General features: G+C 49.6%; 1 protein-coding gene across 3 annotated transcripts in view; it reads left to right on the top strand.

Annotated features, from left to right (window-relative positions):
* The window catches only part of LOC133354916 (junctophilin-2-like), a 56,692-nt gene extending 47,410 nt beyond the window's left edge, over positions 1 to 9,282 (top strand). Inside the window, exon 7 of one of the 3 annotated variants that reach the window (XM_061572101.1) lies at positions 3,092 to 9,282. In XM_061572101.1, coding sequence (XP_061428085.1) covers positions 3,092 to 3,175 — 84 coding nt within the window. In that variant the 3' untranslated portion in view covers positions 3,176 to 9,282. The remainder of the gene's footprint in view (positions 1 to 3,091) is intronic. The other 2 variants (XM_061572103.1, XM_061572102.1) reach the window with 2 other exon arrangements.
* The last annotated feature ends 4,674 nt before the right edge of the window (positions 9,283 to 13,956 follow it).

The raw sequence follows: 13,956 nt of genomic DNA, 5'->3' as shown, positions 1-13,956 counted from the left end.
AGCACGCTCGGTCACCTGTTGTCTTTCACGAGCAGTTCTGAGCCCCGCTCAGTGGACGCTCACGAGTCCTAGCCGGATCAAATTTTAATGTCAACTAATGCATGGTCGCCCGCCAAAGGCGTGCGAAAGTGTGACTCGCCCCCCTCCCCCAGTAATGAAAAAAAGGGAGCCGTCCACCTTGGCCAGATCAAACTCAATATCCGCCGCGCACGGACTCAGAACCGTCAGAAAATATAATGCAATTCAATTCGTTTAAACACGCGAGGGTTCAGCGGTCAAGAGAGATGCCAATCACGGTTTGGTCGACGATAAGCAGGTGGCAGCCCGCTGGTGCGTTGTCATTCGGCTCCAGCTCCGCGACACCGCCACCCCCAAACCGACCCAAAGTCACCGTGGCCACGCCGGCCTTATTTAGGGGCAGGGACGGCGCGCGAGTCCGGGACCCGTGGCGTCAGCGGCGGCTCGGGTTGCCGCTGAAAATAACTGGACGTTGAGTCCCGCTCTCCCCCCCCCGTCCCCCCCCCCCCCCCCGACCGGCAGCAGAATGTTCCCTCTCTCACAGCGGCACAGAATCGGTCTCCGGGACCCCCACGGGAGGGGGGGCGGGAAGGGGGGCCGGGGGCGATCAGAGATCCCTTGCGGCAAATTAAATTATTCGAATGAGATGTGTGCCGTGATGTTTTTTTTACCAAGTAGATGGGTTAACTAATAGCGAGGGGTTATAATTGATCGGTCGTTAAGTGGTCGATTGATCAGTAATCGCAGAATAAACGCGTCAAAAGAGCAATCCGCAAGACCCCTCCTTAAGTGAATCTCCTGAAAGGCGCGGTGGCTTTCTTGGAGAGAATGCCGTCATAAACGAATAGATTTGTCAATTAAACTTGCACGTGACAACACTAGCTTCCTGCCTTGGCCAGACGCGACTGAATGCTTCCCCAGTGTGGGTTGGTGACGTGAGGAGCGGTGGTGGGAGACGGTGGCCAGGACAGGACCTGTTCAGATGCCACTCACCACTGACGTTAACCATGTGACAGGAATTAAACTAAGGTCGTCATGGCCTTGGAGGAGTGCGCTTCACCAATGCGCCACCGCTTCACCCAACCCAATTCATATAAATACGAAAATTATTAAGTTTCGCACGCACAATTCGATGTATCTATGTATGTTGAACTGTTTTGGGAGCGGTAGTGTAATGGTAAGCTCGCTGCGCTATGAACCTAGCGACCCGAGTTCGATTCCCATTCACGGCCAACGCCGATGACGATTATCTGAACCGGTCCTGGGACGACTCAGCCTCAAATGAGTACCTAGTGTCATGTGTAAATACTTCACCAGTAGGGAGACAAAGGCGACCGGGCGTGGTGCTGGCAGGCCACCCCCTCGTGTGCCATGCTGGCCTTCATAGATGCTCGCTAACAGCTCTTTCCCCAACAGTCTGTAAAGCCTATACGGGGAATCTTTGTCTTTTTAACTGCTTTTGCACCGTGCATAGCCAACCGTGCTAACCAGAGGTGCAGAGAGATGCGCTGTGCGTGTACATTCACCATGGAAATGGTATGCCCATATCCTCGGTACATGAAAGTGTATTCTCTCATGTGGAAACACTGGCTGCAGCCACGGTGTCACGAGCGTAAGCAATCGATTGGAATTGAGAAACCGAATACTTGATCAATTGACCCGGCCACCCTATGAGAAGATCAGCTGGGCCGCATTCTCCCTGGGCCTCAGATCTGATGGGGCCCTCAGCGGGGACCTTATCTGGCATTTTGCCCCAGGCCTCCAAAAAAATTCCTTGACCCTGCTGTAAGGGGTCACATTTTAGTCGCTGATCTTCGCCACTCTCTTTGATTCCACGAGGCTGTTGGAAGAGGCTGTTCTCACAGTGTCTGTTGTGAGCCGCTGTGTCTACACCGGTGTTCGCGATTATAAAACAAATAAATTATGCAACAGAAAATGTGAGCTCAGTCACTTTGGCAGAAGGCAGCGGTGGGGGGGGGGCAGAGGAGGCAGACGAAAACAAAGACCCAAGTGAATCATGTGACGCTCATGAATGCCGGCCCATGTCACCTCAAATGCACCCAACCTCATCATATCTTGGAATCTAAGCATATTCTAGCCTGGATAATTTTGGACTGGAGACCACCATGCGCCACCGATTATTACGGTTGGCTACGTTCAACATACATACAGTGCATAGGCAGCTGATGGGGCCTGCTATGTTGATTCATCCTTTGTGCAAACGTCGCTGACCGGAACGGCACTGCCCGACTTAAAACGTCTCTGTACTCCTACAGGCGGGGGGGGGGGGGCATTCCTCCACCTTTGATCTTGGAGCCACGAAGTCGAATTCAGCAACTCGTGCTTAAAGCTCAGCGAATGCCTGACGATTGCAAACCCCAGCGGCACCGCCCCCCCCCCACCCCCCTCGAGCTAAATTTGTGGCTCGCAGAATGCGGCCCTCGTGTCGTCGAGAGCCCCCGAATGCCGCAGAGCCCGAGTTGACACGGCTGAGTGGTCGCGCCTTTCACCGCTTATCGTCAGATGTTCACGGATCGAATGCGGCGGCCACCCTGGTTAATACTGTGGGTTTGGCGCATTGTTAAAACAGCGGGTATTGAAGGTCCCGGTGTGCAATCCTGAAATGGTGTAGGTCATGTTTGACAACAACATTCATCCACATTTTACGATTTACCCACGAATTACCTTAATTACTGGAAAAAAAACGGTTAAAAGCACGTGGCAATATCGCCCCTTACTCGCGGATGATACCCACCTGTGAGGCATAGCCTGGTTAGTGCAGGTCGGTCAAGGGGGGTTGCCCAGGACCTGGCCAGATATCGACCGCCGCTGATGTTAGTCATTGCCGGGAATCGAACTCGGGTTGGGTTGGCTACGCGGCACATTGCGCAATCCGCTCCGTCACCGCTCCACGTACGCCACAGCTCACACCTCGTGTTCACTGAAACGGAGCAGCGCCAGTGGGCAATGTGAGAGTATCACAATAAACCGTGACGCTGCAAGTAAAAACAACGTTGCAGGCTGTGGTGCTGACCCCTGGCACGTGTGCGGCATGGTGCGGTTCTGTCCTCAGCAGGCACCGGACGCGGTGCTCGTCGCGCTGGTGGGGCTGCTGGTTCTGGGCCTCGCCATCCTCTTCGTTCACCTCCTCACGTGAGCTCCCCTCTTTGCCGACGAGGTGAGGGAAGCGGCGGTGAGGAGGGCGGCGCCGACGGCGGAGCTCGACACTCCGTGGGCGATGGCACCTGCTGGGGAGGGTCGCCACCTCGAATTTTGCCGCCTCGCCACCACCATCACCATCACCAAGTTCCCCCCCCCTGCCGCCTTCCCACAATGCCCTCATATCCCACGAGCCGACTTGCCGTGGTTGGCGGCGCTGGGGGAACGAGGTGTGAACTTTGACCTCTGCGATCACCGGTGCAACGGAGTGGAGTAACAAGCGTGGACTTTGTCGAGACAGCGAACAAAAAAGTGCTTTTGTCTTATCACGTTGTTTGCTCTCTCGTTTAATTTCTTTTCTGCGTGTGGTTGGGAAAAAAAGTTAATTGGGCATGGCGTGGGTGCTTGGGGGTGGTGTGGGAAAGCACAAAACTAAACAACAACAAAAAACGAAACGGTCTTTCCCGTTTAAAAATCGTGGTAATATTTTTGCAGGATGGATAAAGATGAAAAAAAAGAAAAAAATTGAAAAAATAAATGTTGGTTGGTTGAAAGAAAATTTGAAGAAAAATGAAAAGTCGCGAGCAAATCTGATGTCTCAAAACAGCATCGGCCATTTCACACATAGGTACAGTTTCCCAAGAGAGACGTTTTCTTCCATTTTCTTACAACTTTCTGCAAAAGTCTATTTTTTTGGAACGAAGAAGTTTAAATATATAAACGATTGCAAATTGATTTCGTATCTACACCGCGTGGCATTTCGGCATGTGCATTTAGTATTTATACAGTGTCCGTAGCCAAGGGATTCTTAGCCGATGTTGTTGTCGGAGCGTGCTCGGTGTTATTAACGTATTATGCATGATGCAAGTGCCCTCCCGAAGCAACCAGCAAAGTTCACGCGTCGATTTACATGAAGTGCCAGTTGCGTGCACCCACGTGCAGTCACGGCTTCACGAGAGGTTGGCTCGATGGAGCCGTGCGGGGTGATTTGGGGGAGCAGAGGGGTGGCCGAGAGGTAGCGCCGGACGGAAAACGTTTTGGGCCAGGCGACACACGTCACGACAAACAGAGATGCGTTCGTGCCTCGCGCGAACCTCTTAATCCTCCCGAGGAGGAAAGTTTCCGAGCTATCAGGCGTGTAACAATTCACCAGCCCCCCCCCCCCCCCCCTGAACCCCTTACACCAACACCTACCACTAATTCTGCTCCTCCAGTGATCCGATCAATTGTCGCGATGCAGGGTAGGCGAATTGATTGAACAAATCAATTAATCATTCTCCCCGTTCGTATCGTCCCAACGTTTCGTGATTTCACCGGCGTACTTTTATTTTGTCGCGATAGGCTAAATATACTACGCGTGCTACTTGCATAAATTTCACGCGGTCGATTTGTTGACGCATGTACCACGAGTGTGAGGATCGACGTTGGCAATCGACTGATCGATGCGTCGTTACGTGCCAGTGTCAATTCACCTCCTCTGCATGCCTGCATTGGCCCCTGGCAACAAACGCCCACGGAGTGGTCGGCTCAGTTTTGAATCCTTTCCGTGTTGTTTTGTTGGGTTGTTTTTTTAATCCACGCTCAAAAAAACAACGGGAGAACATTCGAGAGCAGAATTATTGGGATTCTTAGGGCTTCTAGGTGGTTGTGGCGCAGAGTGCCAGGTACCCAAATAGAGCAATAAACAAAACAATACGCATTCTAATGACACAGCATCTGAACTTGTAACTTTACATTCGTGTCAACGTGTATTATTTTAACGGTGCATGTCTATCCGTGTCCCTTGCTCGATTCCAATGTCTGAGTTTTTATATTTGAAGGGGCCCTTTCACACTGAATCCTGAGACCAGGTGTTGCCAATTGGACTTCACAATTAAAATCCAAAGTGCCTTCGTGGATGTAGGCGCCACGGTGGCGAGATGTTAAATGCCTCGCCTGGTATACAGGAGGTGTTGGACTCGATCCTGACCCTGACGCCTGTATATTTGGAATTTGCATGTTCTTCCCGTGGTCGCGTGGACATTACTCCCAGGTTCTCCGGTGAATCCCTCCACATTTATAATCAATATCACACGTTTAGAGTATTTGGCTGCTATAAATTTCACATGACATCGTTTGTGGCCAGGTCGCTTCAGAAGAAGAGCTACACAGCATCAGTCTGGCCTTACCTGATAAAAAATAAGTTGACCCCATACCCCTAATCCGGAGCCGCCGGAGGCTTCGTACTGATCCTCCCGGACCCAGGCCATCACGAGGCACAACCGCTGCTCTGCGACAGGGCACCAGGGGAACACGAGACAACGCCCGCGTCCTGCCGTGTCAAATGTCACGGCCTCCACGCTAGTGATGAACGTACCGCAATGTGTGTCCAGAGTTGGAGGCAGTCAGCAGCTGCGAAGAGGATTGTGGTCGGGGGGAGGGGGGGGAGACGATGATACGAGGCGATTGGGCAGAGAGGTAATGGGAGATCGACAAGATTGTTCTTAAGAAAGTGGCCATTGGCAGTGGGGAGGAGGAAGGTCTTCAGTCTGGACTTGAAGATGCAGTGGGAATCGTCGACGGTGTAGTTGGCACAGCCAGGGAGATGGAGTCACGGGGGCCACCATCCTCTCTCTCTCTCTCTAGGCAGCGTTGTTCCATGAGGTCGCGCGATCTCTCAGGACCTGGAAAAACAATGTTGCGTGGTTCTTGATCGCAAAACGAGAGCCCCACCGGGTCTCAGGACTCTTTTTCAGGGTCTGGTAATTTATTTGTATTTGTTATTTTTTGTTTCAATCGAAAGGTGCCAATGAGAGACGTACATCGCGGTTCGCAACACTAATCTGGCAGCGGTGCGTGTGTCAGTACCGTATTTGAAACCAAACAACAACAGATCTCTTTGTCCGGGACTGTAAAACTATATCCAGCGCGTACATTCCCGCAGCCACGCGTGGTGCAGGTGTGGGCTTTCTGGATCGGGCTACCGTCTTGCGGGCATCTTCAACGATTCGTCTGCTGAAGTCGCCAGCAGCGGGCACGCGGCATTAGCTTGAGAGGAGATTATGCTCGACGCGTGGCCTAACCCAGAAGGCTCGCACTTGGGTGAGCGTTTGGCTTTGCGATGCCTACGGCCTCGCCGAGTGTTTCGATGGCACTGCAGTTTGTTGCCTTTTGCAATCGCGACCCCTGCCCTTCACGATCGCCGACCTCGGTCTGGCTCTGTCATCCCGAGGCACGGCCACTGGTCCCGAAACACCCGTAAGAAAGTGGCAGTCAAGCCGCAAGGTACGGACTCTTCTGGCCCTCGTCGGCCCGTTGGCAAATTTGCTTTCATCCCTCGGCATTCGGTATTGCTGACGGATCGTTCGCACGTACGTACGCGCGTGGGTACGAGCGAGGCATGTGTTTTGCTGGCGCCGCCCGCGCGTCGAGACTTTCGCCCCGCTATGTCTGACCGCAACAATCACGCGGTTTTGTCGGCGCGGCTGTGCCATCCTCACCGGCTGCACGTGAAGAGCACGTTTGGGTTAACGGGACGCCGGGAACCGCAGCGTTTCGCCCGTTGCGCGAGCCATCACCTTTTCGGCTTCGCGGCACGTCAGCGCGGAGAGAATAGTGCCAAATTACCGGTGTGCTGCAAGCTGTTTAACACCAAGGTAGCTTTACGGATGGTCGAATTTCGGGCGATTCGCGTCGGGCGTTTAGTCGCACGACAAATTGCATGCTTAGTTCCGCGCCGCGCGGCCAAGAGGACGCGGCGGGTGGTGGTTTTTAAACCGGCGGCGCCCGTCGGCACGCCACTCTGTGGGCCCCGTGAGAAGACGAGGACGTCACGGTACTAACCCCACGTGCCACACGCTGCCCTCTAAAAGTGTCGCCGCGCGCTGGAAGTTGCGGTGGGGCGGGGGGGCGGCGGGGCGATGTCTTGCGTTTGAACCGTGCGAAGTGCGAATGAACCTGTGCTAATTTTGGTAATTGTCACCGGTGGTACAGACGCAACGTTCCGTAGGCGTTCCCCCCCCCCCCCTCCCTTATTAAAACGAAGCGTTGCCGCACATCCCGCCAAAAAAAAATGTCACCTGCGCCGTGACGTCCGTTCAGGTCTGTACCGGTTTATATTTTTCACTGCAAGACGAATTTTATCGAATGCTTGCATCCGTGTTGCTTCTGCTTCGGTTAATATCGCACAGATGCTCACGTGTTAAATTTGATATAGAAACCTTTGCACCGTTAACGAGTTAATGTTTGCTTAGGCAAGTTTTATTATTTAGTGTATGCTCCAGATTATTCTTTTAAATACTGTATATTGGTCATATTTTGACTGACTTCCTCTTAATTGCGAGTAATTAAGGTAGGGCACTACGTGAGCCGAGTATTTGACCTATTTTCCGAGCATTGTTCGTGTAAGTTACATTTTCGCTAAATAATTGAGCGGTTTCTGACAACGCCTCTGCCTGAACGCGTAATTTTACATCACGCTCCTTGCAATTCGCTTAACTGTTGTAACATTTTTTTTATTTTCCACGTGTTTTTCACGTGGTATTTCCAGACGGTCATGTTAACGCTGGATAAAATGAACGATTTTTTTCGTCCTGAATTTATGGAGTTGGAAACAGCATGAAATGTGTTTAAACAAGAGGAAACATACATTTTACATGTACGGTTCACAGAACTAATGAAGTAAAAAAACGCATGGCCTCCTGTCAATCTATTTAATAATTTATGTAATTTAAATATGTACGGACAAAATTATTTAATGCATGCATTATAAATAATAACTATATTTGCACCCCCACTAACCCAATTGGATCGTGATTTGATGGTGTTGGAAATATCGTTGCATTTTGTGCTTAAGTCATGGAAACCCTGCGACTAACAAAAAATATTTCAGCTGAATTAGTTTCTTTGTAAACGCTCACCTGAACCGCACGATACTCTATTAGAGAAGTGAGCGTCCCAACACGCATGGAATTTTCCCCGTAGTAGGAATTCGAATGTGGTCGAAAGCCGGTGACCAGGATTATTTTAGTAATGCTACTTTTTGTTAAATCAAAACTTAGTTTGGCAGTAGCGTATATTCTACTTTTAGAACAAATGTTGTTAAATGAAGGAAATATATTTGAAAAAAATCCTAAAGTTATTTGCTTTTCTTTTAATATTTTTTTTAAGGAAAGCCCCTGCTATTCTTGACATGATCATACCCGAGGTGTAATGCGCACCTGGGTTTCGGTCGTATTTTACGATTACAATATCTCTCGACTGTCACTTACATTTTTCTCCATCGTGACATGCCTTAAATAATTTTCCCCGAATCGCAATGCTTACGCACACACCTCTGAGATCGGTGCCAGCAGTACAGCTTCTGGATGCAATTACCAGCGAAACGTCGTACTCAAATTGTAAATGTTGTGGTTTCACGCTTCAACACACCGGTGGGCTCAAGCAGTGAACTATTTGTCTTTTGTCAACGTGACACTTTTTTACTGATTGGCCGTGTCGGGTGGTGGAGGGTTACGACACATTTATAAATAACGCGATCTAAACCCAAAAACGTTGATTATGAATGATTATGAGTACAGCTTCTGCTTACGATCCAGTTGGTCTACATCGTCATAATCGTCGTCGTCATGTCTCTCTCTCTCCATTAACATTTTGTCCATTCCACGATAACGGAACGACAAGCACGTCGTGGGTAATATCGGACATCAGTAGCCGTGGACATTTTCAGCGTCGCACCGTTCTGCTGTATCAGCACTTTGAGACTTCACGAGACACGGCCAAAAGGCCACGCCAACGGTAACATTTCCCTCTCGTCAAAACTTACGCGCCGCCCTGTGCTGTATTGTCGCTGCCGAGGAATTGATCGTCTGCATTATCTTTTATACGCCCGTTTGTGCATGTCAATTCGATCCAGATAATAATCAGTGACACGGACGAATTTTCTAATATTACGATTACAATCACCGGTTTATAAACATTCATATTTAGTGCAGTTGTGCATGGTTTGTTTAACACGTAGGGCTTTCGCGACCAATATTATTCATAATCAATGTTTTTGGGTTTAGATCGCGTTATTTATAAATGTGTCGTAACCCTCCACCACCCGACACGGCCAATCAGTAAAAAAGTGTCACGTTGACAAAAGACAAATAGTTCACTGCTTTAGCCCACCGGTGTGTTGAAGCGTGAAACCATTCTGGCGAATTGCCCGATGATGCTGGATGCAATTACCAGCGAAACGTCGTACTAAAAAAAAAATGTTTTGTAAATTTTGTGGTTTCACGCTTCAACACACCGGTGGGCTAAAGCAGTGAACTATTTGTCTTTTACGACACATTTATAAATAACGCGATCTAAACCCAAAAACGTTGATTATGTGCATGGTTTATGATGCAAGCCAATTTGGGGGTTTTCGTTCCCCCCGACGGTTTTACTAATATCTTGATTAAATAATGTTTCGCAGCCCTTTGTTGATCCACCGCTGAATTAAGGCCCTTCCACGACACGTTGGGCGTCGGGAGTTGTTTGACCATACTTGACCATGCTGGTCAGTGCGAGTTGGTGAAGTCGGGGTCGGGGGGAGGGGGGGGGGTGCGCGGTGTGGGGGTTGGGGTGGTGGGGGCGGGGTGGAGTGGGGGGTGCCGAGGACCGGTTCGTATGACGGTAGCCACCCACGTGAGTGAGCCGTGGCCACGAATCGAACTCAGGTGGCTGGGTCACGTCGCGTGAAAAGCGTTACTCACCGCGCCGCCGCCGCCGCCGCCGCTGCTGTGCCACGTCAATAAGTATCGAGGCGTCCATCACTATCAGGGACGCGTCTTTCGGAAACATGCGATTTTTTTACCTTTGACAGCGTAAATGAGTGACGTCAATTTTTACACTTTTGAGGAGCGGGGGGGGAGAAAACAACCTGAAATTTGAAATTTACCTTAATGATTTTTTTTCTTTCCAAGATATAATTTCCACGATAATTTCACCCAACATTTAAAAAATTTATTTCAAAGAAGTCACTGTCAGTCCAATGGCTAAAAGTACTGTTAGGTTTCATGAAACTTGTAAGTGACTCTCTTCAAACTTGAAAAGCATAACCCCCCCCCCCCCTTTTGCATGCAAGATTTGGCCCTCACGGCATACCATAACATGCCTGTTTCAGGGTTAAATTATTTATTGAACATATGAAACGTTGAAATGTGATTTCTGCAACTCCGTGACGAAACTCTCATTGAGGAGGATGAGGAGGCATTGTGTGTGATGCGTTTTATAGCCGCGTCAGTAAAAACGAGCGATGACATTGAAACACAATGTACAAACGAAAGGGCTTTTTTTCTAAGTTGGGTCTTGAAGAAACCGTAACATGCATATCGCTAAGCTGTGCGGAGTGGGTCGGAGGGAGAAGCTTTCTTTTTTTTTACGATCAGTGGAAACAAGAAGATGCTCGGTGTAGTCGGCACTTTGCATCGTTCATCATTTCGTAAAAAAAAATTTTTTTTTTTAATAACTTTGCTTAATGTAAACCCCCACCTCTCGCTCACTCTCTCACTCACTCTCTCGCTCACTCTCTCACTCACTCTCTCGCTCACTCTCTCGGTCACTCTCTCGCTCTCTCTCTCTCGCTCACTCTCGTTCTGCACGAAGCCCTTCTCGCAGTCCAACGGCCTCCGACGGGTAGCTCATATCAGCATGCAGAGCTCCCCGTCATCTGCCACCGAGCACACGGCCTCCTCCATCGCCCATTGCTCCTTGAAGGCCGGCACGGCATGGGTCAGCTTTCAGTTTCTCGGCGACGTTTGGATTGTTATTGTACGTGTTGTTATCTTGGGTTTAGATGGGGAAGTTGAGGTAGGTTGCCCGATGACCGGAAAGCGAATTGATTTTTTTGGAAAAAGTTATTTTAAAAATGTCCACCCGCCGATATACATTGTATAAGCGTGGGGGGGGGATAAAATAGTACTTTAAAAAATGTCTCCGGAGGTGATTGAAACCAGTGCCATTTACGGAGATGTTTTGGGTGTGGAGGGGGGGAAGAATGGTTCGTCATGGTGAAGAGACCAGGCAGAAAAATCACGATCGGTTTTTTTGTTTTTTTTTGCGTGAATGTAAAAGGACGCAACTGCGAGCGGGGCGACAAAAAAAATCTTGCAAAAAAAAACACACGACACTCGACGGCAAAGGACGCTGCGGTGGGCAAATGCCAAACGCGTCGGTGAGCACGGTCCTTGTGGGCGACGCATGGGCAACGCGGGCGAGATTTAGTTTCACCCTCGTCACACGGGGTGAGCGGGGAGAGAGGGATCGAATCTCACCGTTTCAATTCCAGAGTTCAGTTCGCTCCTGTCAAATATAGTAGAACCAACCCTGCGCATTCTATCTGCTCGCCCCCTTAACCCCCTGCACGCCCCGTATCCCCCACACCCCACGACGCTAGGCCCTGTCGATGCGTGGCCCCCTGGGTGAGCGTCGTGACACTTGACCCAAAGGCCCCCCCGCCCATCTCGAGCCGGCCCTTCTCGCCAGCGGCCGCGGCAGGCCACCACTGCCGGCGCTGCCACCCTCTCGTTGGAAGATAAGCGCGACAGCTGAATCGTGGGGAATGTCGACGGGGCGAAATAAACAACGCCTCCTCTTCTCACAGTTGTCTCTCTGCACGTAAACAGTAACGGTGGGTTTTTTTGTAACGCAACCCCATCGGCCGCACGGTTAAAATGCCAACTTGTTTACCTTTTGATAACTTTTTTTTTTACAAGCGGAAATTATCAAAAGAGAGAGAGAGAGAGAAAAAAAAATGCCCCTTCATGTGGATCATTAAACTTTTTACGAAACCTCCGTACGCGTAAATGCTTTTCGACTACGCCAAGGGCTTGCGGTTCTAATGACTGTGACTCAGAGGATCAGGGTTGTACTGTACTGCCAGAAAATTTTAAACCATGCGATATTTCTTTATCAATGCAAGTGTACACGGAAGAGTTATTGCCCGGAAACCCCCCTCCCCCCCCCCTTTTTTTGTTGCTGTATACCAATGTAAACGACATTTTAAAAATACAAAACAAAACAATTATTGTTTTAACCGAGTAACCTTTTTTCTTCTTCTTCTTCTTCTTTATCATATCTGCCATGAATTGTCTCTGTGGTTGTGCGGCGTGAAGCGGGCGGCCCGTCTTCTGGATGTCACCAGACGGTTTTGGTGACGAGTGCGAGGGTTCTGCACCCGGCACCTGGCTAGCGTTTGCGCGCAGCCAGAGCGGATATCGCAAGCGCTTGCTGTGGTTTTGCCACCTGTTCTGGTTTCCCCGGGCTCTGTGCGAGGTCGCCATCGCTTAGAAATCTGTATGTTCCCGCAGGACATGAAAAGACTCATATTTTTCTTCTTGATTCTTTTGGTAAAGTCGCGTAGAAGGGAAATAATAAAATAATAAAAATAAAACATGATAAAATAATTCTCACGACGTTTCGGCCACAACGCAAGCAGCCGTCCTCAGGTGAAGAACAGGTCTGTCGGAAAGACAGCGTCTGAATGAAACACCACCAGGCTTGGAGCGTATATTTAAGCTGGGTTGGAGGGGGAAGAGCGCCTTGACAAAATAATTTGCATATCAAGAGGGATTAGTCACTACTTGTGGAATGCGTAGGAGGTGGGCGGGGGGTTTAAAGGTCATAATATGCCCGTGCATTATGCAGGATTAGCAGCATCAAAGACCTGTTTTTCACCTGAGGACGGCTGCTTGCGTTGTAGCTGAAACGTCGTGAGAATTATTTAATTGTTTAATTTTTATTATTTTATTATTTCCCTTCTACGTGACTTTACCGAAAGAACCAAGAAGATGAATCCCTGCAGTCACGAAAGCTTTAAATCGAAATTTGACTCATATTTTGTCAATTGAGTTGTCGTAGTAGCAGTAGTAATAATAACAATACACCACTCAAGACATGCATTTACGCACGGTGGCGAGATGGTAACTACCTCGCCTGGTATACAGGAGGTCGTGGATTCGATCCCGACCCCGATGCCTGTATATTTGGAGTTTGCATGTTCTCTCTCCGTGTGGTCGCGATAATTTTTTTTGGCTGCCATGGTTTTTGCCTCCACATTTAGAATCAACATGACACGTTTAGAGTATTTGGCTGCTATAAATTTCCACACGGTAAGCCACTTCGTTGACCCACCATTTGTGGCCAGGTCGCTTCTGAAAAATACCTATATGGCTCAGTGGGCCTTACCTAGTAAAAGCAAAAATAGCTTCGTTTTTTTTTATTTGTCTTCTACCCACGGCCCATCTGGGTTTAGTTTTTGTTTTGTACCTGAGAAGTGGCAACCCCAGTGGTGGCGGTGTTGTGTTTGCCAGCGTGGCTCTGTCCCGGCCGCAGGTCTCTCGCCCGTTGTGGCTGCGCGCAGCCGGAGGGCCGGGTTTTTATTTGGGTTTACAGAAGTGCTGCGATGGAGCGGTTGGTGCTGGTGGTGCTGCCTTCAGTTTTGCTTTTTCTCACGCCCCTGCCAGCGACAGGGCCTCCCTTGGAGGGAACTCGAGAGAGCCTCTACACGGTGATTTTGGACTACTCTTCCACACCGGTCAGACGTATTGGAAGACGTGGAAGTACCCCCACTTCACCCCCACAACACGTCACCTGCCAATCACAAGTGTGATGAACACACGCAGCTGGGTGGACAGAGGCGGTGGTGGTGGGACGGATTTAAGAAATTTGCACCGTCATTTAGAATCGAACCCTCGGCCCCTGGAATGCAAGTCCAGTGTGCTGACCATTTCATCGTTGTGACAGCTTTCCACTGAAACTTCCCACTGAAGA

Source organism: Lethenteron reissneri, chromosome 49 (assembly GCF_015708825.2).
Source record: "Lethenteron reissneri isolate LAM-NWPU_2019-01 chromosome 49, ASM1570882v1, whole genome shotgun sequence".
NCBI classification, from domain to species: Eukaryota; Metazoa; Chordata; class Hyperoartia; order Petromyzontiformes; family Petromyzontidae; genus Lethenteron; species Lethenteron reissneri.
The sequence above is the reverse complement of the archived record's forward strand: the minus strand, read 5'-3'. Positions and strand labels throughout refer to the sequence as shown.